Genomic DNA, 26,222 nt, shown 5'->3' on the forward strand with positions numbered 1-26,222 from the left:
ATCACAGTGCATCAGGAGGCCCGACCAAATGAACAAAGAACCAAAGCACAGTTTAGGTTTATTAGCTTCCTGATGTAATCTCTATCTGACAAGCCAGTCATCTAACTATGGATTAACATGGACATCCTTTTTCCTCTGGGTTTCCTACTGCCATAGTGAGGCATGTCATAAAAACTCTCAGTGATGTGAGAATCCAGAAGGGTGTGCCTTATACTGGTAATGATTCTGCCTCATGGTTAATCTCAGATACTTCCTGAGGACTCATGATCGCAATATGGAAGTACATGCCTTGTAAATAGGAAGTCATGAACCGATCCTGACTTTTATAGTAATGGAATGACTGAGATGAGTATTACCATCCTCAATCTGAGGCAGCAATTTGTTCAATCTCCTCAGATCTAGGAGATCCCTTTTCTTCTTCAGACTAAGGAAATATTGGTAATATAGATATTCCGTCAGGATCTCTTCCATAGCTCCTACAAAAAGCAACAAGGTCACTTTTTTGTAAAGGGGTCTCCTGAGGAGGGTCCCTGAAAAAAAATATGGAAGTGAGGTAGGGAAGGGGGCAAGCGAAGTAATGGAATGAGATAGTCATGGAAGATGATCTCCCACACCCATTTCTTGGTTCTAATATCTGAACATGTTCAGCAGGAGACTGGCTCTGGAGTAGTAATGATGTTGCTCTCCATACCTCAGTCAAACCCATAGACTTAGCCAAATGTTTAGTTGAGGAGGAAAATCAAACATACTCTTTTATATAAGAGGGTCACTTTCAGAACAGATATTGCATTTGATTACAGAGGGAATAGGGTGTTTTTTGCATGACCCTGTACTGCAAAAACTCAGGTATAGCACTGGAGTATAGATCCCTACAGATCTCAGCACTGCATTTGAAACTTTGAGGGAATGGACTGCTTTGTTTATTCAGTTTATGAAGAGCCCTAGTCCTCAAAAAGAAGTTCTTCTATTATCGCACAGACTTCTTTCAGAATCCCTGATCTCTATCAGCTGGAGTTTTGGCGCATTGTAATGTTAGTAGTCATGGATAAAATGGTCATATCATATTGTTGCTCATAGAACCGTTTTTTATTATTTGCCCTTCCTTGAGTGCACTTTACAGATTTCCTTATAGTCCTGAAATAACTTAGATATCAAGGGAAAACTTTCTCTCACATCTCATAGTTTCATAGTCGGTAGGGTCAGAAGAGACCTGAGCAGATCATCAAGTCTGACCCCCTGCCATGGTAGGAAAAAGTATTGGGGTCAAATGACCCCAGCAAGGTGTTCATCCAGCCTCCTGTTAAAGACCCCCAGGATAGGAGCCATCACCACTTCCCTTGGAAGTTGGTTCCAGATCCCAGCTGCCCTGACAGTGAAGTAGCGCCTCCTGATGTCTAGTCTGAATCTACCCTCTGCCAGCTTGTGACTGTTATTCCTAGTCACTCTTGGTAGTGCTTGGGGGAACAGCAACTCCCCCAATGCCTGTTGGTCCCCTCTGACTAGTTTGTAACAGGCCACTAGATCCCCTCTCAGCCTTCTCTTGTGGAGGCTGAACAGGTTCAGGTCCCATAGCCTCTCCTCGTAGGGCCTGCCCTGCTGCCCCCTGATCATGCGAGTGGCCCTCCTCTGGACCCTCTCCATGTTGTCCACATCTCTCTTGAAGTGCAGCGCCCAGAACTGGATGCAGTACTCCAGCTGTGGCCTAACCAGTGCCACAGAGATGGGGAGGATCACCTCCTTGGACTTGCTCAAGATGCATCTGTGGGTGCACGACAAGGTGCCTTCCTGACTGCATCCTCACACTGCCGGCCCATGTTCATCTTGGCATCAATGATGACTCCAAGATCCTTTTCTGCCTCTGCACTGATGAGAGGGAGTTCCCCAGCCTGTAGGTATGCTGCTGTTTCTTCCTCCCCAGGTGCATCACCTCGCACTTGTCAGTGTTGAAACCCATCCTGTTCTCATCCACCCACCCCTGTAATTTGTTTAGGTCTGAAAGCAGCCTATTCCTCCCATCTAGCATGCCCACATCCCCCCCACATCTTAGTGTCGTCAGCAAATTTGAACAGGGTGCTTTTTATCCCCTCGTCCAAGTCACTGATGAAGATGTTGAACAGTGCGGACCCGAGGACTGAGCCCTGCTGAACCCCACTGCCCACATCCCTCCAGGTCAAAAATGACCCATCCACCACCACTTTCTGGGTGCGACCCTCCAGCCATTTAGCACCACAAGTGCTTGTAAAGCCATGCCAGGGGTCCCGCAATGACCTCAGCTAATTCCCTCAGCACTCTGGGGTGGAAATCGTCAGGAACAGCTGATTTAAATATGTCCAGTCCCTCCAGAAGTTCCCTGACTGGATCGTCACTGATCCTTGGCCTGGGTGTGCCTCCCCTGGGGCTGAGGGGGTCCCGGTGTGGGTGCTGATCCGGTCCCTGCTCAGGAAGATGGAGATAAAGAAGTTGTTAAATAGGTTGCTTTGTTGTCTGGTGTGATGACCAGATTCCCTAGAGTGTCTTGCAGGGGTGCCATGTTACCAGATACCTTATTTTTGCCCCCTATGTATTTAAAAAAGAACTTTTTGTTGTCCTTGATCTGGGTAGCTAGTCCCAGTTCCATCTCCGCCTTGGCCTTCCTGACCGCTCTCCTGCAGCCCTGAGCAACCGCAGTATAGTCCTCCCTGGTGATGGCCCCTAGCTTCCATTGGGTGTGCGGCTCCCTTTTAGCTAGATGTTCCCAGATGCTTTTGGTGAGCCATGGGGGCTTTTGCACCCTCCTGCCCCCTTTGGTCCGTGTTGGGATTACCTCCCTTTGGGTTTGAAGGATCGTCTCCTTAAGGAGCAACCACTCTTCTTGGACACCCAAGTCCCCTCCCCTCTGGGACCTCAGTGCTTCCCTGACTATTCTCCTTAGCTCATTGAAGTCCATGCTCCTGAAGTCTAGGGCTGCTGCCTTGCTGCAGGCCTTTGCCACCTTGCGCTGGATGGTGAATTCCAGCAGGTGATGATCATTGTCCCCAAGGTGGTCGAGCACCTGCAGCCCCCTCACCAGGTCGTTGCCTGTGTCCAGCACCAGGTCCAACAAGGTGTCTCCCCTGGTGGGGCTGTGCACCTCCTGGGGTTAAATGGAGGTCCTGCATTCTGGCTAGGAACCTTCGTGAGTGGTCAGACCTGGCTGACTGCTCTTCCCAGCAGATGTCTGGAAAGTTCATCCATGATGACCATGTCTTTTGACCCAACTACCTCCGTGAGCTGATCTAATTGCCAGTCTAGCTCTTCCCCTTGGTTGGGTGGTCTGTAGTAGACGCCCACCGTTAAGTCCCTTTCCTCTTGACTGCCTTGTATTCTAACCCAGAACACTTCAGTGTGCCCCTCCTCTGACCCTGTGCTACTTGATGAGGATGTGTATTCCTCCTTGATGTAGAGTGCCACACCCCCACTTTTCCTCCCTGTCCTGTCCCTCCTGTACAGCCTATAGCCCTTGATATTTACCACCTATTCATGCGTTGGGTCCCACCATGTTTCTGTGAGCCCCACTATGTCTGAGTTGGTGACACTAGCAGGAGGGTAAGTTTCTCCTGCATGTTTCCAATACTATGAGTGTTTGTGTAAAGGCATTTGAGGCCCCCTAATCTCAGCATTGCCTTGGCCCCTGTTGCTTACCTGGGTAATCATTTGATGACTAAGTTATTTGGCTCAAGAAATTCAGTTTTATCAATGGACTTGATACCTATCCTGGGCTACAGATACCACAAAGACAAGTACAGGGGTCCCATTGTCCCTTTTTTGTTTATTTGTTCTTGTATGAAGGAAAATACTGAAGAGAATGAAAAGAAATGTCTTCACAAAAGGTCACTTTGAAGCTCAAGAAACAGTAGCAGGTTGTACACTGTCCAGGTTCTTCCATATTGCTCTCTCACAGGCAATTAGAAGGAACTGCAGTAGGGTCATAGTTACTGTGTTCTTTATCATTTGGAACAGGAGCATGAGATACTGCTTTTCATATTTAAAACACCCAAGCTTCTGCACTTGAAATGTATGTACTTCCCTATAGACAGACAGCTACAGTGACACATTCTCAAGGCATAACTTATATTTTACAGCTTACAACTTTTGAAAGTGATCATTGGTAACTATAGTTTGGTTATGCTTTAACAGATAAAAGAGCTTTACAATTGTGGCTATTGATGGACTACCTCTGTAGTGGAAAATAGAACTGTAAGCATACAGATTCAAAGTTCTAAGAGGAAATAATGGAGTAGGTTATTTTATTGATTAGAGTTTTCATCATAACCCATCATTTTGAATATTAATTTTAGAGCAAAGAGACTCCATTGTATGTGTTGATATAGTCAGGAATTCTTATACCAAGAATTAGGCTACATTTAGATATTCAGTAATTGATTCTGATCTCAGATGCCTACCAAAAATGTGGAATCATTGGGCTGAATCCTTTTTAAGTGCCCAAATGGCAGTTTTCTATCTGCAAAAATGATATTATTGTCACTTATGTATACTTTGCAATCCTACTCCACATGCAGTGAAAACACATACACATCCTTGTGGCCACAAAGCTTGCATGGTAGGCTGCACATTGGTCAGGAAGGCACAAAGCTCTGTATACATGTACCAGATCATAAGTCCTGAAAAAATGAGGAGGAAGAAGCAGTTCTCCATGTTTTAGCTCCAAGAGCTGCGTGGGTAAGGCACTACCTGGGAAGCAGAAGACCCAGGTTCTAGGCCCCTGTTACCACATGAAGGTCTGAAACATCATCACTCTGACTTCCCAGCATGGCACCCGTACCACCAGGGAATAATACATACATTGTCCAAAGCCCTTTGTGGCCTTTCTCTTGCAGCTGAGCCGCTGCATCTTGCATTTCAGACTTTGGGAAAAAAAAGGATGGAGAGCCATAGGGAAATCCTGCCTACATTCAAAGCAAGATGCTGGCTAGGTTACAATTCAGAGTGCCACCCCACCCGCATTTCCAGAGCAGTATTCATCTCACTAAGCTGCAAATCATCTAGCTCAGTGGTCACCAACTGGTTGTTCTGGAACCCTCTTAGAGTCAATCTGAGGCTGGGGCGCTGAGTGTGCATATACATGCATGTGCCCCACCCCCAGCCCAGCAAGGCAGTCCTTGGGGGAAGGAAGGAAGGAATGGGGCTCAGATTGAAGCCCCCGTGGTGAGGGACAGAATGCCACAGAGGCAGGAGCAGAGCTAAGGTGAGTGGAGCCCCAGCAAGGTTCCCTTTAAGGTCTGTGCATGTACGGCCACACACACAAAAAAACTCTTGCCACATATTAGCTTTGTAATGCTGCGCACCCACCCAGAGAGAAGTTGGGCTGTGGCTTTCTAGAAACCCAGAGCATGGAGGAGGTACTGGGAGTAAGTAAGTTACTGCTTGGCTGCATTCCACTTCTCACCACGTCAGCATCCCAGCGGGTAGAGAGAGCAGTGCGGGGCAGGCAGTGGCTCCTCCCCGAGGCAAGGCAGGGGTGGGGACAGGGCCTGGGGCTGATCCAGTCACTGTGCAGGCTCTGCTGGCTCCGGGGAACTGCTCTGCTCCCCAGGCCCTTCAGGCAAGCTTCTCCCAGAGCCTCGATGCCATGTGCCTCCTCGCTGCCTGGTCTGCCCAGTAGCAGGCGCACAAGGCTGCACACTGCTTTCAAAGGCTGCTAAGGCATGGATGCAATGTGGATCATTTTTGAAAGCGTGATAAAATCTGCCAGATAGGGCAGACCAGGCATACCTTCAGTGTTTCACAGTACCTGAGAGCTTTACAGAGTATATTAAATTATGTGATTTATGTCTGTCACATGAAATCCATTCCCTTTTGCACGCTCTCCTCAGGTGGAGAATTATACATAAACTTTTCTGTTTTGGTAGGGTTTTTATATTTTAATAAAAAAAAATAAAATATATAATATATATAGTTTAGTATTTCAAGAATCTTTTCTCCCAAATAAGGTTGTGAGAATAATTTGCTTGGCGCACCAAAAGGGGGAGGTAAGACCAATTCAGGAACAAACCAAAACAGTGCACTGATGAACCAAAGTGGTGAGCTAATGGATCGCTAAGCCTTAGAGGGAACATTGGGCCCCATCCAGATGGGTGACAGGAGGACTGAGCCCGGGCAACTGATCCAGGGGTGCAGGGAGTTGAGGGGGAGGGGCTCCCACCACTGTACACACCCCAGTGGAGACCCCGGGGGAAACATGCGCCCCCATCTGTGCACAGCAGAGGCAGCTGGCTGCGCTTTGTGCCCTGAGCCCCACTGCAGCCCACCCAGGAGCAGCTGGATGCCATGCGTGTCCACCCACCAGGCGGCCCAGGGTTGAGGTTCAGCCCAGAGGTGGGACACACATGGTACTGAACCACTCCCAGGAGGGTTGCAACTGGGCTCAGGGTGCAGAGCCCAGCCTGCAACAGCAGCTGCCTCTACTGCGCACACTTGATGGGGCACGTGTCCCCCACAAATGCCCAGCAGTGCAGCAGGTTTGAGGGAGGAAGTGGGGTTGGAGCAGGGGCAGGCCGTGCACAGCAGGGGAGCTGGATGGAGCCCCCCCATAATCCCCTTTCCCAGTGCCACTGCCCAGCCAGCTCGAGCGCAGCACTGCCCAGCTCCCCACCATGAAGAGAGCAGCGCTGCCTTCCCCTTCATCTGCCCCCTCTCCCCTGAGATCTGCATGTGGGGGCATGGGCTGGAAGGCTCTTCATGGTGGTGATCTGGACCTTGCTGCACTGAGGTCAGGCGGCATCCCTGGTAGGCGAGGCTATGGGGGGCTATGGTGAATTTTCAGGTGCCTGTAGCACCCCCCATAGCCTCACTCCCAGCACCACCACTTGGCCCAAGCACAGCCCCGGCCCCAGCCTGCAGCAGCAGCTGGCCTGCAGATCTGAGGGAGCACTCCCATGTCTTCCGGGGCTGTGTACTCCCCCCCTCCCCCTGTGTCCTCCACATGAACCGCTTGTGGCTCTGTCCTGTGCCCCAGCTGTGCAGGGGCTTTCCCTCTCCAAGCCCCACTCCCTCCTTCACTGCTGTTGGGGGTGTGGGGTCAGATCGAGGCCCCAGCAGTGAGGGAGGAAATGGTGCTAGGGCTGGGGCCCTGATCTGCCCAACCCCCACCATGGCCTTTTCCCCTCTCCCTTCACCTTCCCCCACAGACCTACATGCTGGCAAGATGCACCCCCAAATAATTTTTTCTCCCTCTGTCTTGATCCGCAACCCCCTCCTTCCCCACAGACTTACCTGCTGGGCAGTGGCGGGGGGAGGGTGGCACACAGTAGATCCTGGTTTGCTTTTAAATGCCAAAGGTGACCTCCTACTTGGAGACAACTGATTTAGCTAATTCATGGTGAACATGAGTGAACTGTCCTCCTTTTTTTCCCCTGGATCTTATGCTTAGGCATGTGCATACAGAGACATGTGCCCATGGACATGTGCACAGTTCATCGACTACTACACACACTCAATAGGGCATGTGGATGGTTATGCATCCACACTTCAAGAGCAGAACTGCAAACTGTACAGAAATACCCGAAAACCCACTAGAGAAGCTGGAAAACTGTCACCTGGTTGCATAAGTGAAATTCTGTTCATTCTCTTTAAGAAAGATCAAAACAGGCTAAATAAAAAAATCTTACTTTGACAATGACAATCTCAAGTATATTCAAACATATATTCTAATCTAGTGCCCCATGTGCTGAAAGATCTCAAGCAATGTGTCGTTTACAGAAAAAGAAGGCTTTAAACATATCAGAGATATTTGTGTATTTCTTGTGTTGGTTACAAAACAAAGTTTTAATGAACATTTGCCCAAATATTTTGGCTTTTCTTTCCTATTGAAATCCTGGATAGAAAGTACCATCAATATTTCAAAACCAGGAATTCCTGAATTTAGGATTACAATATAGTCTAATTTATTTCCTATTCATACTTTTTGATTAAAAAAAATGCCTATGAATTTATGACCTTCAGATCCACTGGCTACATGTGATTTAACCGGTCTGTTATAAGCAAATAAACCAAATGCAAAGAGTGATTCAAAAGATAAAGTTATCACTTGAGGGACATCTTGTGGATTTATAATACTCCCAGGAAGACTTTGGTCTTTATTAATCAATGAATAAATTACAATGGCTCATGCATTTTGATGTCTTACATACACCATACAACATATAAAATTTCTTGTATTTATTAATCATTGTTCACTGCAAATAAACTTAAGATTGTCATAAAAATATATGTACTGTATACTTTGCCCAATACTAAAGAACAGCAGCCATCCAGAATGAACCACAAAATCTATTTAACGGTATAAAACTACTAATGAATCTAAAACATGGACTGGCAAAAAGGTAGATCTGGCCAGATTCCATTTCTCAGTAGCCCCTGCCTCTGTTGCTGCAGGCAGTTTCCATGGACACTCCAGGAGCACAGGGCCAGGGTTTCCATGGAGGCTAGCCCCAGCAGTGCTGGCAGGGCGTGCGGCAGGACAGGAAGCTGCTTCAGGGCTGAGGCCCAGATCTCACAGCAGTGACTCTGGTCTGGAGCTGGGACAGAGCTGTGATCTGCTGCCCACATGCCCCTGCCTGAAGTTGGGCTCTGCCCTGGCTCCAGACCACGCTGTCACTGACCCCAGATCCCAGACCCAGAGCAGCTTCCCGCCCACCAGCATAGCCTGCCCAGGCTGCTGGGATTGGTCTCCATGGAAACCCTGGCCCTGCACTGTCTTGGCCCCACCGCTCTTGGGGTCTCCATGGAAACTGGCTGCAGCAACATGAGAAGGCACTGTTGGGAAATGGAATTCACCACAGGGCTGATCTGACCCGCAGGCTGGACTTTGCCTGTCCCTGACCTAAAAGTTTAATATAATAAACTAATAAGGCATTTAAATTCTCTAGGGAGAATTTAGGATGGCAAAATGTATTTATTTTTGACTAATGAATCCTAAGGATCTTAACACCACTATTTAAAAAAAATACTGTGAGAGTTTAGAAACCAAAAATGGTCAGAAATTGTGGACAAAACCCTAATCTGCTGTATAGTACCTCATCATATTGGTATACTCACTTGGAAAAAAGAATATTACCTATGAAATGATTTATTTATCTCCAAGAAATATTTTGAATTCTCTCTGGAGGCCCCTCTTTTATATGCTGGCAAATCCCTAGTTTGATTAGATTGTATTATCTGGTAAGATCACAAATCAAAGTAATATAATTTCACATACCAAGTAATTCAATTTAACCCAAATTAATTCTTCTCTTTGTTTTAATTAAAAGTTTCTGAAAACCATATATGAAAGGAGAATAGAAATTGTTTATAATTTATAAGAATTAGTCACATAGCATTCTTTTCAATACAGGGAAAAAAATGACACCATATTATCATGACTATGTAAGATGACCAATATGGCATGTCAGAACAGAAATCTAGCTTATGATGTGCTTTGCATGCTCTAATTCCAAAGTTTTACAGTATATATTGGCCAAATGCACAGTATTGTTTGTCTAAATACAATTTATTATTAAAAGAGCCACAGATGAGGTACAAAAGGAGGACACTTTTATTTATATTTGCATTTCATGGTCTTTCTTATGTTGACAAGGCTGTTGATACTTGCAGTTCCAGTTAAAACTTGATTACTCTTAAAACTATATCTACATATTTCACTAACTATTCTGGGCTAGGAAACCTCCTCTTTGACTGGTCAGCCAAAATGAAATCCATTGTAGGCAGTAAATTAGAGATATGTTAGTAAATAACACTTTTATGTGCTATCAAGGTGGTAGGTACCTCAATGACAAAGGACTGTACATTTAATTTATGAGTAGAAATCTATCCAAAGCAAAATATCATATTACCACTCTCAGCCTCAGCTTCCCTACCTGTAAAACAGGAATAATTACACTGACCTTCTTGTTAATCACTCTGAGATTTCTGGATGACAATATTATATAAAAGTTTATTATTTTTCTTGTAGTAGCAAGGCATTTTTTTCCTCCCAAACAATGCCTAACTTCCTCCTAAATAAGACCTAAACATTAAATTCCTGTGTCTCAAGAATGGCTGTAAATTATTTGGGTAATACGTGAATACAGTTGAAGTCAGGCACAGTCTGTGTCTGCAGAATTCCTCTCAAAACACAAAATACAGAAAGTCCAAATTGATCTTACTAAAGTCACAACTGTTGAACCTGCAAATTACTTGTCTGACTCCACATTCAGCTGATCTGTTCACTAGAGATGTCACCTGATGACCAGGTGACAAGCAGATGACCAGAAACAAAGAAGCTTTGGATTGGCAACTAAGTCACAGAGCTGTCAGGAGCTAGGTAGTTTAGCTAACTGCGTCTAAAGCTCAGTGAGTGCAGGGCTCTCAGGCACTTTGCTTCCTTTCCCATCTGGGGCCACAAAACATGCAAGAATAATTATGCCCTGTAAGCATATTGGGTGAATGGAGGAAAAATAATTATGGCCTCTAACAGACATTGAAGTAAAAGCACAACAGGATTTGATGAAGAATACCTATAATAGGGCATAACACATGTGCATGGCAGGAGGGGCAACTGTGGAATCCTGGGCTCCCCCTGCAAGGGCAAGTAGCAAACTTGGCTCTAAGCCACAGGAGCACATGATGTACTCCCCAGCTGGGAGCCCCAAGCCATTGAGGAGCTTTCCAGCCTCAAGAGCATATGTGAGTCTTGAAAGGTTCCCATGTGCTCCAGTGGCTGGTCACTAGCTATACGTTCAATTAAAGGCACGGTAGCAACAAACCACAAAGCTATTACACATATTTTGTGTAATAACTTTGTGGCTTATTCCTCATTTTATCGTACCTTTAACTGATTGAATGCGTGTCCTGGTCACTACTTAACGTGGGGTGGGCAATTATTGTGGCCTGCAGGCCACATAGGCAGTTTTGGGGAGCCACCACGGGCCAGTCAGCACCCTCCCATCCCCTGTAACAGCTTGGAGCCTGTGTGCCCTGCAGTTCCTTCGCAACACCACCAACGGTGCATAGCCCCAGCCCCAACCCCGGCCTGCCCTGCACCTGCTCTGGACTTACCCAGGCCACAGACCAGCTGGAACCCATGTGCACAGCCCTGACCCCAGCCTGCCCCACACCTGCTTTGGACTGCCTGCCCACACTGAGCAGCAGCAGTGGCTGGAGGAGCTGCAGAGCAGCCCCAGCACAGGCTCTGGATGGCTGCAGTAAGAAGGGCTCAGCAGTGGCGAAAGGGAGGGGCTGCTATTCCCATGCACTGAGCAGCAGCTAGTGCCCAGCCACTGCCACTGCTCATTGTGGATGGACGAGTCCTAAGCATGTCCAGGGTGGACCGGGGTCGAGGCTGTGTCTGGTCTGGAGCAGGCACGAGGCAGGCTTGGGTCAGGGCTGTGCACATGGGTCCCCACCACTACCAGGAGGACTTAAGACATAATTAATCATTTAATCACATCTTAAGTCTTAAGTGTATCTGTCATGGTCCTGATTTTTTTTTTTTTTTTTACGGGGGGCAGAGTGTGAAAGTTCTTTCTTACTCCCTGTCTTATGGAGTCTTTCATCCTCTCACCCTTTCCTTTCATGTGAGGAGGATGAAGGATAGTTTTTGGCTCTTTAACGAGTGAGGACATCAAGGAAGAGGAGCCAAGAAACTTCTCTAACCATGGGAGGGCAGGGTGGCACCTTCTAGAAGGAAGGGCAGGGTGGCACCTTATTCAGAGACACGTGAGTTTTCGTAAGCTACGGCCTACTTCCTCAGATGCTGTGAATTCATGAATCTAACAAAGTAGGCCACCCTAATGGGCAGATTCAGCATTTTGAAAAGTGGGGTGTGTGAGTTGTGACCTCACAGACCTTCACTTCAGGGATAACTGTACCTCAACTCCCAGCCTCCCCTGCCACACCACCAGGGCAAGCAGACCACACCGGAAGACTAGCAACAGAGACTTTTTTTTAAGTTCCTCAAGCAAATAAAAGACTGCCCTCCCCTCTTTCCTTTCCCTCCATGCTGAGTGGCACATTTGCTCTCCTGCTCTCCCATTTCCTCCCTTCTATGGCTACCAGTACCCCAAGATGAGCTGGGGGCAGGGGAGGGCTTCAGTGCCGCTGTATCTGGACTTCGCATAGAGCCAGACTTGATTAGAGACAGGGGTGACAGTGGATGGATGGGCTGACAAGGAACACTGCAGGTGGAGAGGGAAAATAGGGACCCACCCACTGCTGATGCTGATCCTGACTCCACCCAGATCTGCACAAAAGCTGACTGGAGGAGGGAAGAGCAGCTCTGGAGCTTCCCCTTGCCCTCATCCCCAGGGCAGGCAGAGACAGCAGGAGCCGTGCATAGGAAAGCGGGCAGGGAAGGGAAGGGAAGATGTCACTGAGCATGAAGAGGACGGAATTTTTATCTGCTTCAGGAACTTTAAAAAAAGCCTTTGCCTTTTTCTCATGCCATGTGGTCAATTGAAATAGGGCATGAATGTGGGCCATGCCCTCCCCAACACCCCAATCAGCTTTTGGCCACCCTGCTCTACCACCTACCTACCTTCACACTAGCTGGGCTAACTACTTCTTGCAATAGGATTCTAATTTCTAGTGCCATTATAAAACACAGCACTCAGTTCATTACCCATACCAAAGTATAATCATGGCAGTTGACATGTGTCCAGAATAATTGATTTCATCCATAGAAAAAAAAATCATATGTATACATTTTCCATTCTCTCTTTCAGGTAATATCATGCTGTATCCACTTTTTTTTTTACTGAATATGTTAATTGTATTTAAATGTGAATGGCACTTACCTGTGGCTTCTTCTAGTGTGGCAACATCAAGCCTGGGACTGTAAATTCCATAACCAGCAGCAGTAAAAGCACGAATCTGGAAAACATATACTGTTCCTGGTTTCAAATTATTAATGGAAGCTGAAGTGGACTTGGTTTTTACTGTGGAATAGGTCCTCTCCCTTTGATCCTAGAAACAATAATACAAAAAAAAAATGACATTACAGATATGATTTCATTATTGTTGCACATAAGCTACTGACAGATATTCCTGCCCATTTATTTCAATTTTCCATGCTCTTTTCACATAAAAATGTAATGCACACCATGGCATTATACCACACTGTCACTTCATTGAGGAGTGCTTAAAATGATATAACATTTATATATAAAGCACATGTCAGTAATATAATTCCAGCAATAAAATGATTGGTTTTGTGTCTCTTATTAAGCTTTCCTTATATTCCAGTATAAGAATATTCCAAGGAAGGAGGGTAGTAAAGCACTGGAACAGGCTATTCAGAGAAGTGGTAGAATCTCTCTCCTTGGAGGTTTTTAAGACATAACTAGACAAAACCTTGGGTGGGATGATACAGTTGCAAGTAGTCCTCATTTGAACAGAGGGTTGGCCTAGATCAGTGATTCCCAACTTTTTTATACTGTGGACTGGCATGGGAGTGGGATGGTGTGCATGGAGTTAGCTACCTCCCTCCCAGAGCTGTTCCACCACAAAACTTTAACCCTGCATGTGACTGCTGGTGGGAGAAGCCACTCGTCCGGGCAGACAGATGGGAGTCCAAGTGGGAGCCTCATGCCATGACCCGGCAGCCAACCCTTCGTGGCTTGGTGGTTGGGAACCTCTGGACTTCCTGAGGTCCCAACCCTAATTTTCTATGATTCTACAATTCTATGAAAAGTTTGCTCATTGATGAATTCCAAACCTGCTTTCTATTGAAGAATCAGAAATGTAATGGTGCTTGAATAATGTAGCTCTTGGGTTTGAAATGTCTTCCCATATCATTGCATGGCAAATTATCCTTATAGCAAATTCCTTAGTCTGACTAACTTCCCACAATCCTAAATAGCTCCCTCCACCTTCTTTATCAGAGAAGTTCTATGTGATTCCTTTCAACAGCAACAGCACCAATAGCAATAAACTGGATATTGGTTAAATTCTGAAGTTATTGCTTAGTTTTTACTCCATTTTTACGGAGGCAAAATCTACAGCGTGAGGCAAAACAAGCAGAAAGTGAACTGCTCACTATATCATCCACAAAAATTAAAAGTAACACAATTACAAAATCCATATGTATCAACTCTTTTTTAAAACCTGCTACACAGGTTCTGATGGACTGCAGCTGGCTATACTTACACATTGCATTGACTGGCCTAAATTGTCTTGCATTGTAGATGTGTGCAGTTCTGTTGATTTCAATGATCTTTTGTTCACTTAAACCAATGGAGAATTTTGCCCATTGTATTTCAGTGTAACAACAAAGCCCTTGCATTGAAATACAGAAACCCATAATTACATGTAGTGTGTCAGATTTCTTTTACAGGATCTGATGATGCCTGCTCCCATTGCTCATCCATGCTGTCTTTTGACTAAGCACGTCAGTTAATGTGAAATATTTTCATATCTCCACCAAGAAGAAATAAATGGCATCTAAACAAAGAGAATGGTGGAAAGCGTGTGTGCGTGCATGTGTGGTGAATGGATTTATTGGATTTGTGGACACCAGTGGAATTCTAATAGTTCAGAGTTTAGCTCCTGATACATAAATGAAGTTTATTTGAACTGTGCAAATCTGAGTTTGAAAAAGAAACGCAGAGATGTAAAGCGAAAAAGCTCATAAGAACAAACATACTTGTGAGATTTCTGGTACTTTCTATTTCCAGTCCTAGCCAGATATCAGACACAGAAACACTTTCAGAACATTTCAGAACCTCAAGAAATATTTGATTTGATTTGGTGAACTGGGCGGAAAGTTCAAGATGTTGTATGTATTACACATATAAATTATCTATATATCTATATAAAATGTTTTACTCTTTTGAAATAAAGTTCAAAAGCACACTCAAACCTTCAGTGTTAAGTGCATTCATAACTTTATATATTGTGAGTATTCCCACTGACAAGGAACTATTTGCAGGTGCAGAATTCAGTTTATGTGCAACTGCTTGCAGCATAACAGCCGTCTTTTCTTATGAATTTAATTATAACTATAAATTAATATATGTAGCTAGTTTCTTTGCAACAGTAATTTAATAATATTTCTTGAGCTATGCACACAGTTAGAAACTTAGCAATAAAATACATATATACATGTATATCATATATATATATACCTACACACACATATACATACATATAAATATTATATTTAATAAGCTCAAGACTTGTGTATGATGACCTAGAGTTCTGTAACTCCATCTAGAATTTTTTCAGTGATTTTTCACAGAGAGTAATGATAATTTTACAGACAAAAAACCCACTCTAGATATGGAATAAACAAAACAAAACTAAAATAATACAGTCCGGTCTTTGGTAAACGTGTGACATTTTGTGTTTCATTTTAAGCTGGAATTTAGTTTTTAGTTTTTTAGGTTGTGGGAAGAAAGACCTGAATTCACTAGCTGAAATAATAAAATTCCTGTTGAAAGTCACAGTGTTGAAATATACACATCTCTAACAAATTCTGTAATAAGAATACTTAAATAATGTATTACTTGGAGTAATGATCAGTGAACTAATTACATTTTTACTTTCTTTTTAAAGTCACATAAAGCTATTTAGATAAGTATATTTGTATTATTCAGAGATAAGATAATTAATGTTGGATCTGATCTGATCTGAATTTTTCTAATCACACGCTGTATAGTATGCTTACATACTCAGCTCTGAAATATATATTCACTTACTTTGCATGTGGAGTTCAAATTTGATATCAAGAGAAGCTCCTTTTTATTGTATCTTTTATAACTTAATTCAGTTTTCTCTGTAGAATTTTTATAGCACTAATTCTTATCTTATGTATATGCAACATTTCCATTTTAGACTATTCCAAAATTATTACAGATTACGAATGAAATCCTGGCCCAGCTGACATAAACAGCAATCCTTACCCCCTGCCCCTTATTGATTATAGTGGGGCCATCAATTCTTCCAACATATAAAGGGTTCACTTCACTCACTTCTGAACAGCGACCACTTGATAGTAATACATTCCTATTTTAAAAAGGGCATGTAAAAATGGCTCTCGCATTACTGGAAGTTTATGAGGGCAAATTAAAAATAATTTACCCACTGAAATTAACAGGACAAATTTAGGAAGATTTAAGATGTCAGATATATCATTTAGAACTCCTGAAAAGTAAGTCCTTTTACTACCAGAAGCAATAAGGAGATTTTATGCCTCCTCACAAGAGCAAAGTTTCAATGTTATATAAGTACCTAACAAAGGGATTAGCAACAAGGTAGAAAAAAACAAAAAGGCCACAAATTGTTTGGTAAAACGTGTTCAGCCAGACTTATTATAATAAAATAAAAGCAAATAAGAAAATATCTTGTCAAGTAGCTGTTTTCATTTTTAAATAAAAAATACAGAACATACAAAGACAAGAAAAGCAAGAGAAAATAAAATTGGTAAAATCAACTACAAATGTCAAGTGATACCAAGAGATAATAGTTGGTATAATCACAACATTAAAATTTGCACACCGCAGAGTGGGGTGACATGATGTAAATGGCCCATTGTTGTACATTTAGATGCTCTCAGCACTTACTTTCTCATAATACTTGATTTCATATTCAGTGATGACTCCATTGGGATGTTCCGGTTCCTGCCAGGAAAGCTCCACGCTTCTCTGTAGCACTCTCTCTTTCATTACTCCGCTAACTTGCGAGGGAGCTGTTTGGACAAGATGTGTCAATAAACAATGGACAAATTCATTGGATGCTTCAAATCAAATGCCACTACTGATCAGTCCCATGCTGTGCCACTTTCATTAAGGTAAAAGAAAGCACCTTTTCATAGGCCACAATTCAAAAGCTAATGAATATTCAAGCAGGACCTTATTACTGTTCATAAACCATAACAGAAATCAAATTAAAGTGCAAACTGCAAAAGGTGGCACTGTTCAAGTTAGTGCAAAACTTGAATTGATGGGATCAGAATGACAATTAAGCAAATGAATTCTAATTAAGCTAAGAAAGTAGATTTTTAGATTAATCTGTGGTAAATTAAAAGTCTAAATATTTATTGCATATGTTTCTACAACAGTTATAAAAAGAAGAGTGAATAGAAAGAAAACATATGTAAATGTCAAATTCTAACTCAGTTCAAACAATTATGTATAGATTCTTTTATTAGCGTATATTATTTTTTTGCTTGTGAAAAAGACTGCAAAGACTGCAAAACTATTTTGATAATAACATTTTCTTTCCCTCACTCCAAAGTTTCAGAAACACTCTTCTTATCTGAGCAGAGTTTCAATGCTTTTTGGAAGTTCGAGAAAATCCAATAAACTTTTTTTTCTGTGCGAAGGAGAGAGAGAGAGAGAGAGAGAGAGAGAGAGAGAAAGAAAACAAAAACTTTTCTTCATGTCATACACAGTTTAGAAATATACTCAGAAACAGGTGAATTTGGAAACTTGAAACAGTCTAGAAAAGTGTAGTACTATCACTTCACTTGAGGGAAAATAACAGTGAGTACAATGGTAAACTCTAAGTGACTGAAGAGGTAAAATAGTTTTTTCCAAAGTAATTTTGTTTTCTCCTACTATGGACCTACATTCTTTGCATAAATCATAACTCATAGATATTTCTGTCTTATGATACTGAATAGTGGAATATTTTCTTATATATTTTCAGCAGATCTATCTGCATCATTTGATGTTACTACTTCAAGAGAGATTGGAGAAAGATAAAAGAAACCCATAATTCTCCAAGTGTACATGTCTTGATATTGCTCCCATTAAAGTCAAGGGAAATAATCCCATTAGTTTTAACAGTGAAATATCAACTCCACATAGAATAAAAGCACATATGCGGAGAAGGTCTGACCTGCCTTCTACTGAAATTAATGAGAAGATCCCCTCTCTCCCCCCACAAATATATGGAAACTGGATCATATTTAGAGTCCATCCACAGCAGTGCATCCATACATAACTTTGATAAATCATATATAAAGATAAAATTAATGTTACCTTCCTCTGACCTAACATCCATTGCTATAGGCATTCTGGTGAGTTTAATTCTTTCAGATGCACAGCTAAAACCAACACTGTGTTAAATGATGCATATTTCCACATAAGTAATTGTCTTTAACCTATTGGCATCACTGGGAGTAAGTGTCTATCCATAAGGATTAGCTGAAGAACTAAGACCTTTGGCTGTACCAAATAAATGAACTTGACTTTCCTGTGCCCAATCCACCTCAGTGGCTACTTACACCTTTTTTTATTATAATATTAGGAAGCACACATATTTTCTATGCTTATTTAAGGAATAAGAAAATTACAATATCTGCATGCTAACATAGCATTAAATGTTTAAATATAATGCTCAAGTCAAAATACGTATAGTAGGCTAAGTTACGGTTGCTTTATAAAACTTACCTACGTCATTTCCTAATATATTTTTATAGTAATTGTCAAGTTGTTAAACTTTTTTTATTCTCTCACTTAAAAAAAATAACTGTACATATAAGGAGTCTTTAAATTTTAATTTATTTACATTTCATGACACTGTTCGGCTGTCTTGGAAACAAAGGTTTCAAATTATCCGTAATTATTTTTATTATGGCCTATTATGTCATTTACTCAGTATAATCAAAGTTGAAGCCCCTTAGTATAGACTGCTGAACTGATAAAATCATATCACTGAATCATGGAAACTTCATGGTTTAGTAGACCAGGATATCTCTTTTTCCTGATAACTGAATGGTCAGAGTACTTTCATTCTAATTAGTGGCATATATTCCTTTTGGTAGCTAACTGTGGAATGCAGCAAACCAATTTACTCTGTCTAATTTTCTTTGCAATGATTAACTAGTTGTCTACTTTGTCTAAATGAGTTGCACAGCATGCTGGCTGAATTTCAGAGGCGTCATTAAATATCATGTATCATGTTCTATCCCATCCAGTAAAATGTTTACAGACTGCTGGTTTAAATTTTTAGATGTCCAAAACTGTTAATGTGCATACTTATTTGAAAGGATTATTTATTAGTGAGGTTATCTGAAATTATTCCCAATGTTCACTCCCTTCAGTTTTATCCTATTTAACTTTTTCATTTCACTGGTCATCATATTTATTTTCTTTTAACCTTGCTTATCTGGGGGGGATGGGAAGAATAATGTGCACCATGCATGAATCCCATTTAACCTCTGCACAAAGCGTAACAATAAAAAGACATCATTCATTTTCTTCTTAAGAGAAACAATTTTTTAAAAAATGCAACAAAATAGAAACAAAATGCTTTGCAAACCTTGCCAGCATTGTTTGGGGGTGTGTAAATCGAATTTGATGTAGCGAACATTATTTCCTGTTAACTGACACCATAGTTTTCTTCCAAGAATGATTTAATAAGAAGTCTTCCCTCACTCATAATGCTCCCACCCTCCTCTCCCCAAAGTAAAGGAAACCCTGTACTGCATTTTAGTACCTAATATGCCCTAAAGCTCAGATAATACTTGTACGCGTCCTATAGACAGCATATATTTAAAGACATTCTGACTTTGATTCTGGGCTGCATTCTAGCTTCTTTCAGGCACTTGCAAGAAATACAAGGACCCAAATCTCTTAGTGATGCCTTCAGTTGATGATTACTGTATTTACTTGAATGAAAAACAAGCTATGCGTCCTTCCTCATTCATGATGGGGGAGAAAGTCCCTTGTCTTGGATTTGAGTACAAGGAAGGGAACAGTAGTTGCTGAAGCTCCGGCTCCAGCCACAACCCCCAGGCTCTGAGTTGGAGCCACAGCCACTGTCTCTCTTCTACTATCTGCACTTCCTTCTTGTCTTCCTTTCTTTACTTTCCCTTCTGTAGCAGTGTAAGGGATGAATTTAAGACAGCCGGCGGGGGTAGGGGGTGTATAGATTAAACCACTTTATACCGCCACTTGAAGGCCTGGATTTTTTTTTGGAACAAAAAAATCCACTTATATGGAAGTGGCTGTGCTTACAATGTTCACTTCTGGGCAGGATGCACGTAAGATTATAGGAAAGTAGGGCTTCCCCTTTCTCAAGGCAGGATCATCCTCAACTACACCATGCCAGCCAAGTATCTGTCTAACAGGATCTTGAAAATTTCCAAACTGTTCATATCCTTCTTGAAATGTGGGGCCCACAACTTGACACAGTACTGCAGGTGAGGCCTCACTAGGGTTGAACAGAACAAAAGATTCACTTCCCTGATTTGTAAGTGCTGCTCTTGTTAATACAGCCCAGTATGCTGTTTGCAACAAGAGCACACTGTTGGCTCATATTCAGTAACCCACCGGTCCTTCTTTATAGTACTGCAACCTAGCCAGTCATTCCCCAGTCTGTATTTGTGCAAGCAGTTATTCCATCCCAAGTTCAGGACTTTGTACCTGTTCCTGTTGAATTCCATGTGGTTGATTGTGGACCAATTTTCCAGTTTATACAGATCATTTGGGATCCTGGCCCTCCCTCCAGAGGGTCTGCACTCCACACAGCTAGGTGTCATCTGAAAATATGCTAACCATGAATGTAACAGGTGGGCAAGCTTTGGGCCAGATCTCATGCCTGCCCACCCACCAGTTTCTATGGACAATCTGCCCAGTCTTTCCTGTCATGACTGTTGTTTCCACAAACTATTGGTATAAAGTGGGAGATGGCTCATTACTGCCCCAATGCCAGGGAGTGCTATCTGTGGCTCCGTTCCTCTCCTACACTGCAGCCCAAGCCTCACAGTTAGCATCAGGGTGACATCATGCTCCTGGGCTACAGCCAGACCAAGCTTAGCCCTCATTGTCAGGCCTCAGACACACAGACATACATACCGCCCTCCTCTCACTAGGGCCTCTCATGCTCCACCCCCTCTTACAGGATCTCTTTCATGCATCGACAACTTGTACCACTTTGCTCCCCCTCGGAGCGGGCCCCTTTGGCCATAGGCTTTACCTAGGGCACACTTTGGGTGGCAGATGAACTGTCTTTCGGGCCTTTCCTGTGACCCTCACTGGAGTAATGGCCAGCCAATTACCTGACTGGGGCCAAGCTTGCCCTAGCCCCTCCCAGGGCAACTCTATACATACTCACACACACATACTGGGCTCTCAGCCCTCTGGTTTCCCCCTCACTAGGGCTCCACATCTCAGCCCCCTCACCGGGGCCACAGGGCTTCCCTCCCTGGTGGGGACTCAGATGGCCATAGCCATGTCTGGCCCTGCCTGGGTCTTACACCCTCTTTGGGCAGAGATGGCTGTAGCCATGCCTGGCCACCTTGTACCCATAATGTTGTGGGGGCTAGGGGCTAAGGTGCCCTAACCTGCCTTTCACCAGGGTGGTAACTGCCCTGTATTTCCTGGGAGCTTGCATGTCACTGGGATCCCTAGCAGGCCTCCCACTCCTGGTAGGGTGCCGTTTTAGGTCTTACCCAGGACCAGGAGCCTTCAACCCATCCCCACAAGCTCCTGCCCTTACCTTCAAGATGTTTCATACAGCTTTTCCACCAGGTGAAGTTTCTGCCTGGCTGGCAGCAACAGAATACAGCCTTTATGTACTAGGTTCTCAAAATGGCTGCCATCAGGCACATGCTGGATGCCTGACCCAGCCCTTAAAGTGGCAGGCACCAGTAGTGCCCTGCCACAGTGAAAATCATGCAAATCATTAATGAAGATGTTGAACAACACAGGACCCAAGACAGACCTCTGGGGAACCTCAAATGAGACCTCCTTCGAACTACACCTTGAGCCATTGAAGACTACGTATTGAGAACAATGAGCCAACCAGTTATGTATCTACCTTACAGTATTTTCATCTAGTCTGCATTTTCATAGCTTGTTAATGAGAATTTCCAGGGAGACAGTGTCAAAAGACTTGCTGAAGTCAAAGCATATCACATCCGCACAACCTACCACCTTATCACAGACGGAAATGGACTTTTAGTGAGTCCATGCTGGTTCTGTCTTGATCACCTTGTTCTCTTCTCAGTTCTTCACAAAAGATTCTATGAGGACCTGCTTCATGATCTTTCTAGATATCAAGGTCAGGCGGACTAATCTGCAATTCTCCAGATACTCTTTCTTCCCTTTCTTAAAGATGGGCACTGTATTTGCCCTTTTTGCAGTCATCCCACAACTCATTCAACCTCCAGGAATTCTCAAGGAGGGTAGCCAACGGCTCTGAAATCACCTCAACCAGTACCCTAGACTGTGTCCTATCTGGCCCTGCCAACTTGAACCATCTGACTTCTCTAAGTAATCCCTAATTTATTCTTCTACTACTCTCTGTTGTTTATCTCCTTCCTCACCCTTGCTACTGACTGCACTTGTCATCTGGTACCTGCCCCAATTAGCAAAGATAAGTAAAAAAGGTGTTAAATACCTGAAACTTCTCTGAATCACCCGCAATTATATTAGCTTCCATATTCCACAAGGACCTATAGTTTCTCTGACCATCCTCTTACTTCTGGAATACTTGTAGAATCTTTTTTTATTGCCTTTTATGTCCCTTGCCAAATAGATTAAAATTGTGCTTTGGCCTTCCTAAGGTTTTCCCTCCATGGCTGTGAGATGCTCATTAGTATTATGACTAATTTACCTTTTTTTGTTTTTTCAGGATTCCTTTTCGAGATTCTACTCAATGAAGAGATTGCTGTCTAGCCAAGCCAGTCACCTGTTGCACTTCCCATTGCATTGGGATAGCTTGCTCCTGTGCTCTTAAAAGCAACACTAGAGGATGCACTCAGAATTCAGGAGGCTTACAAATGACTTAAAGCTATCTTTACAACTAGCCTTTTGCTGCATTTCCTAATCTACACCTCATGATTAGGAATCAGTATTTCTTTTTTTCTTTTTTTCATTTGGCCCCTGTTGTTTTTCCTGCAAACTCTCTATATCCTTTTTTCCCCTTTTTTAACTGTGTTTTGTTTCCAAGTGTTCATTTAATTTAACTCTTTGCCTCTTTTCTGATATTTTAAACCCACTCTTTGTCTCTTTCCACAGTTTTACCTAAAAGCATTTTTAAACCATTAGTAACCATTTTGAAGGTGAAAGTCTGATTGAGTTAGGAAAGTAGTCAAAGCATGGTATCCAATCCGAAAAAGGTACCTGAAATACAGTGCTATACAGAAAAAAAAAATTCCAAATAACAAAACCAAACATAAATGATGACTATATTACTTGCTAAAGAAATGCTGGTGTCAATATTTCTCCCTTCCAGTAAACTGGTACTCCTGATAGGATCCATAACAAAGCTGCTTGTGATAAACATATTTCCTACAGCATTTCTACTAAATTATAAATCTAATCCTGAGAGGTGCTGAGTATGAGCAATTCCCATTGCACCAATACAGGTGCTGTATGAAGCAATGGTTCTCAGAATCATTATTTCCATAATGAATTACACTGAGGGAACTCAGGCTTTTCAGAACACTAGTAACTTGCTTTCTCATCTCCTGTTTCCCTCCATCTCAGTGACACAACATCCAGGGTATCAAATGGACTAGACTGCCAGGGCTAACAGGCAAATGTACATACACAGGCTACATAAGAAAGCACTCTGAGCATGACGGGCACTCCACATACCCTTTCACCTTTTTTAAGTGCTTCAAATCACCATTTAGGACAAGAAAAAATTGATTTTTCACTGGGTTTCAACATCTAGCCATAAAGAAATATAACTCTGCTGGGCTTTACTGATAAAGCCTTCAAGTTATATGGATTTCAAGCTGGTCATCATTTTCAGATCAAGTTGTAGAGAAAATTAAAACTGAGGTGTCAAAAGGAGCAGGATATTCCAAAGAAATATTTAACTTTAGAGGGAACCTTGTATTTGGTAAGGCAATTTTTATATCCATGCTACTAAGCCAACCATAAGGTATATTATTAATAATATGTGTGAATATTCTGTTTCTAAACCTGTAATTATGGTGTTAGGAACTAGTGCTTTTTGCCAAAAAGTTTTGCAAATACCGTTTTATGAGGTGTACGGCCATGCTTTTAACCTGTATCCTCAGCTACTTCGTTTTCTGTAGTTCTTAGTCCTAGACTTTTCCTCAATCTACAGAGTGATAATGTTTCCAAAGACTGATGTGAAATGAAATATGTACACCCCTCAAAAAAACTATGATAGCAGGGGAAGCTGAAGTTTCCTATATATCAGCAAAAAAGTTACTATGTTGTTTTTTCTAGGACAAAATCAAATGAAAATACAGTATTAAAAAATACTCCACAAAAGAATCACTCTGCCATTTCTCTGTCATTTGCTAGATTCAAAATTCCATATTATGAATATGTTACTATTAAACTGAGCAGCATGAGTCATATAAACTTTTAATATGATGCATGTTTATTCAAAATCTATCTTAAATACCATATTCTGGAACCAAATATTCATGTAAGAATGAAATTTGAATGAAACAAAATTGTTCAAATCCTTATAGAATAAGGCATTCAATTTTGCATCCAAGTTTTATATGAAGAGTCTTAAAGAATTGAAATAAGTAAATACTGCAAGTTCTTGTGCTTGTATCCTTATTAATAAGCTAAAGGAGATAGGGGCACAGGTTGTCTTCTCATCAATACTTCCGGTGAGCAGACATGTAAGATACCATGAGACCTGCATCGGGGATGTCAACTTGTGGCTTTGGGAATGGTGTCTCGAGGCGGGCTTCGGCTTTCTGGACCATGACCCACACTTCAAAACAAGAGACATGTTTGGGTGGGATGGGCTCCACCTCTACCCGAAAGGTAAGCATGTGTTTTGTTTCAGGTTGGCTGATCTCTGCCGGCGGACTCTAAACTAGGCTTGTTGGGGAGGGGGAGAAAGAGGACCAAGGGAGCCACGGAACACCGAACCAGAAGACACCCTCAAGAACAGCCCAACCAAGACAGGTGACAACCACAAGAAATACCCAGTTAAGAGACAGGGGCCCGTGTAGTCCTGAGATTGGGGGGAAGGTGCATACACCTTAAATACCTCTACACTAATGCTTGTAGAATGGGGGAACAAGCAGGAGGAACTTGCCCTCCTGCTAGCAAACACAAATCCAGACATAGTGGGGCTCACTGAAACTTGGTGGGATCCAATGTATCACTGGGTGGTAAACAACAAAGGCTATAGACCGTATAGGCGGGATAGAACAAGGAGGAAAGGTCAGGGTGTGGCGCTGTATGTCAAGGAGCAATACACATCCTCAGCAAACAGCACTGGGTCTGAGGTAAGGCAGACTGAGGTGCTCTGGGTCAGAATACAAGAGGGTCAGGAGTTGGAAGTCCAAGAGGAGTGGTTGTTCCTTAAGAAGACAATGCTCCAAGTCCAAAGGGTGACAATCTCCATGCAGATCAAAGGGGGCAGGAGGGCGCAAAAGCCTCCATGGCTCACCAAAAGCATTCAGGAATGTCTCAAAGCCAAAAAAGAGGCTTACACCCAATGGAAGGGAGGGACCCTCACCAAGGAGAAGTATACCTCCATTGCTTGAGATTGTAGGGGGGCTGTTAGGAAGGCTAAGGCAGAGGTGGAACTGGGACTAGTGACCCAGATCAAGGATAACAAGAAGTCCCTTTTTAAATACATAGGGGGTAAAAAGAAGGTACCAAGTAACGTGGGGCCTCTGCAGGACATGCTTGGTAATATGGTGGTAGCACCAGGTGACAAAGCTAGTTTTTTTAACAGTTTCTTTTCTTCCATTTTTCTGAGCAGGGACAGAGACATCCCCCCTACTGGGAATCCAGACAGACCCAGGGGAGGCACAGCCAGGCCCAGAGTCAGTGAGGACCTAGTCAAGAGAACTTCTGGAGGGACTAGACATGTTCAAATCAGAAGGTCCCGACGATCTCCACCCCAGAGTGCTGAGGGAACTGGCAGAGGTCATTGCAGAACCTCGGCACAGCTTTATGAGCACCCTTGGTGCTCTGGTGAGGTGCCTGAGGACTGGAAAAGGGACAATGTGGTCCCCATTTTCACAAAAGGGAGGAAAGAGGACCCTGAAAACTATAGACCTGTTAGTCTTACCTTGGTCCTGGGGAAGGTCTTTGAGAAACTTATCGAGGAGCACATCTGCAAGGGACCAGCAGGGGAGATTATGTTTAGAGGCAATCAACATGGGTTCATTAGTCGCAGGGTCTGTCAGACCAACCTGGTTGCCTTCTACAATCAGGTCACAAAAGCCCTGGATGCAGGTGTCATGGTGGCTGTAGTCTTTCTGGACTTTGAGAAGGCCTTTGATACTGTCTCTCACCCCA

General features: G+C 43.1%; 1 protein-coding gene and 1 long non-coding RNA gene across 3 annotated transcripts in view; both read right to left on the reverse strand.

Moving 5' to 3' along the window:
• EPHA7 (EPH receptor A7) overlaps positions 1–26,222 on the reverse strand; it is a 213,582-nt gene that overhangs the window by 32,342 nt on the left and 155,018 nt on the right. For both annotated transcript variants that reach the window (XM_019537769.1, XM_019537768.1), the window contains exons 6-7: positions 16,575–16,699; positions 12,810–12,978 (exon numbers count right to left, since the gene is read on the reverse strand). In XM_019537769.1, coding sequence (XP_019393314.1) covers positions 12,810–12,978; positions 16,575–16,699 — 294 coding nt within the window. The remainder of the gene's footprint in view (positions 1–12,809; positions 12,979–16,574; positions 16,700–26,222) is intronic.
• On the reverse strand, positions 22,056–24,680 carry LOC109311873. Its single transcript, XR_002101644.1, has 3 exons — positions 24,543–24,680; positions 22,157–22,160; positions 22,056–22,066 (listed from the first exon to the last, which is right to left on the reverse strand). It is a non-coding gene; the product is annotated as an uncharacterized LOC109311873 (long non-coding RNA).

This window comes from Crocodylus porosus, unplaced genomic scaffold, assembly GCF_001723895.1.
Source record: "Crocodylus porosus isolate Cpor-Errol unplaced genomic scaffold, CroPor_comp1, whole genome shotgun sequence".
NCBI classification, from domain to species: Eukaryota; Metazoa; Chordata; order Crocodylia; family Crocodylidae; genus Crocodylus; species Crocodylus porosus.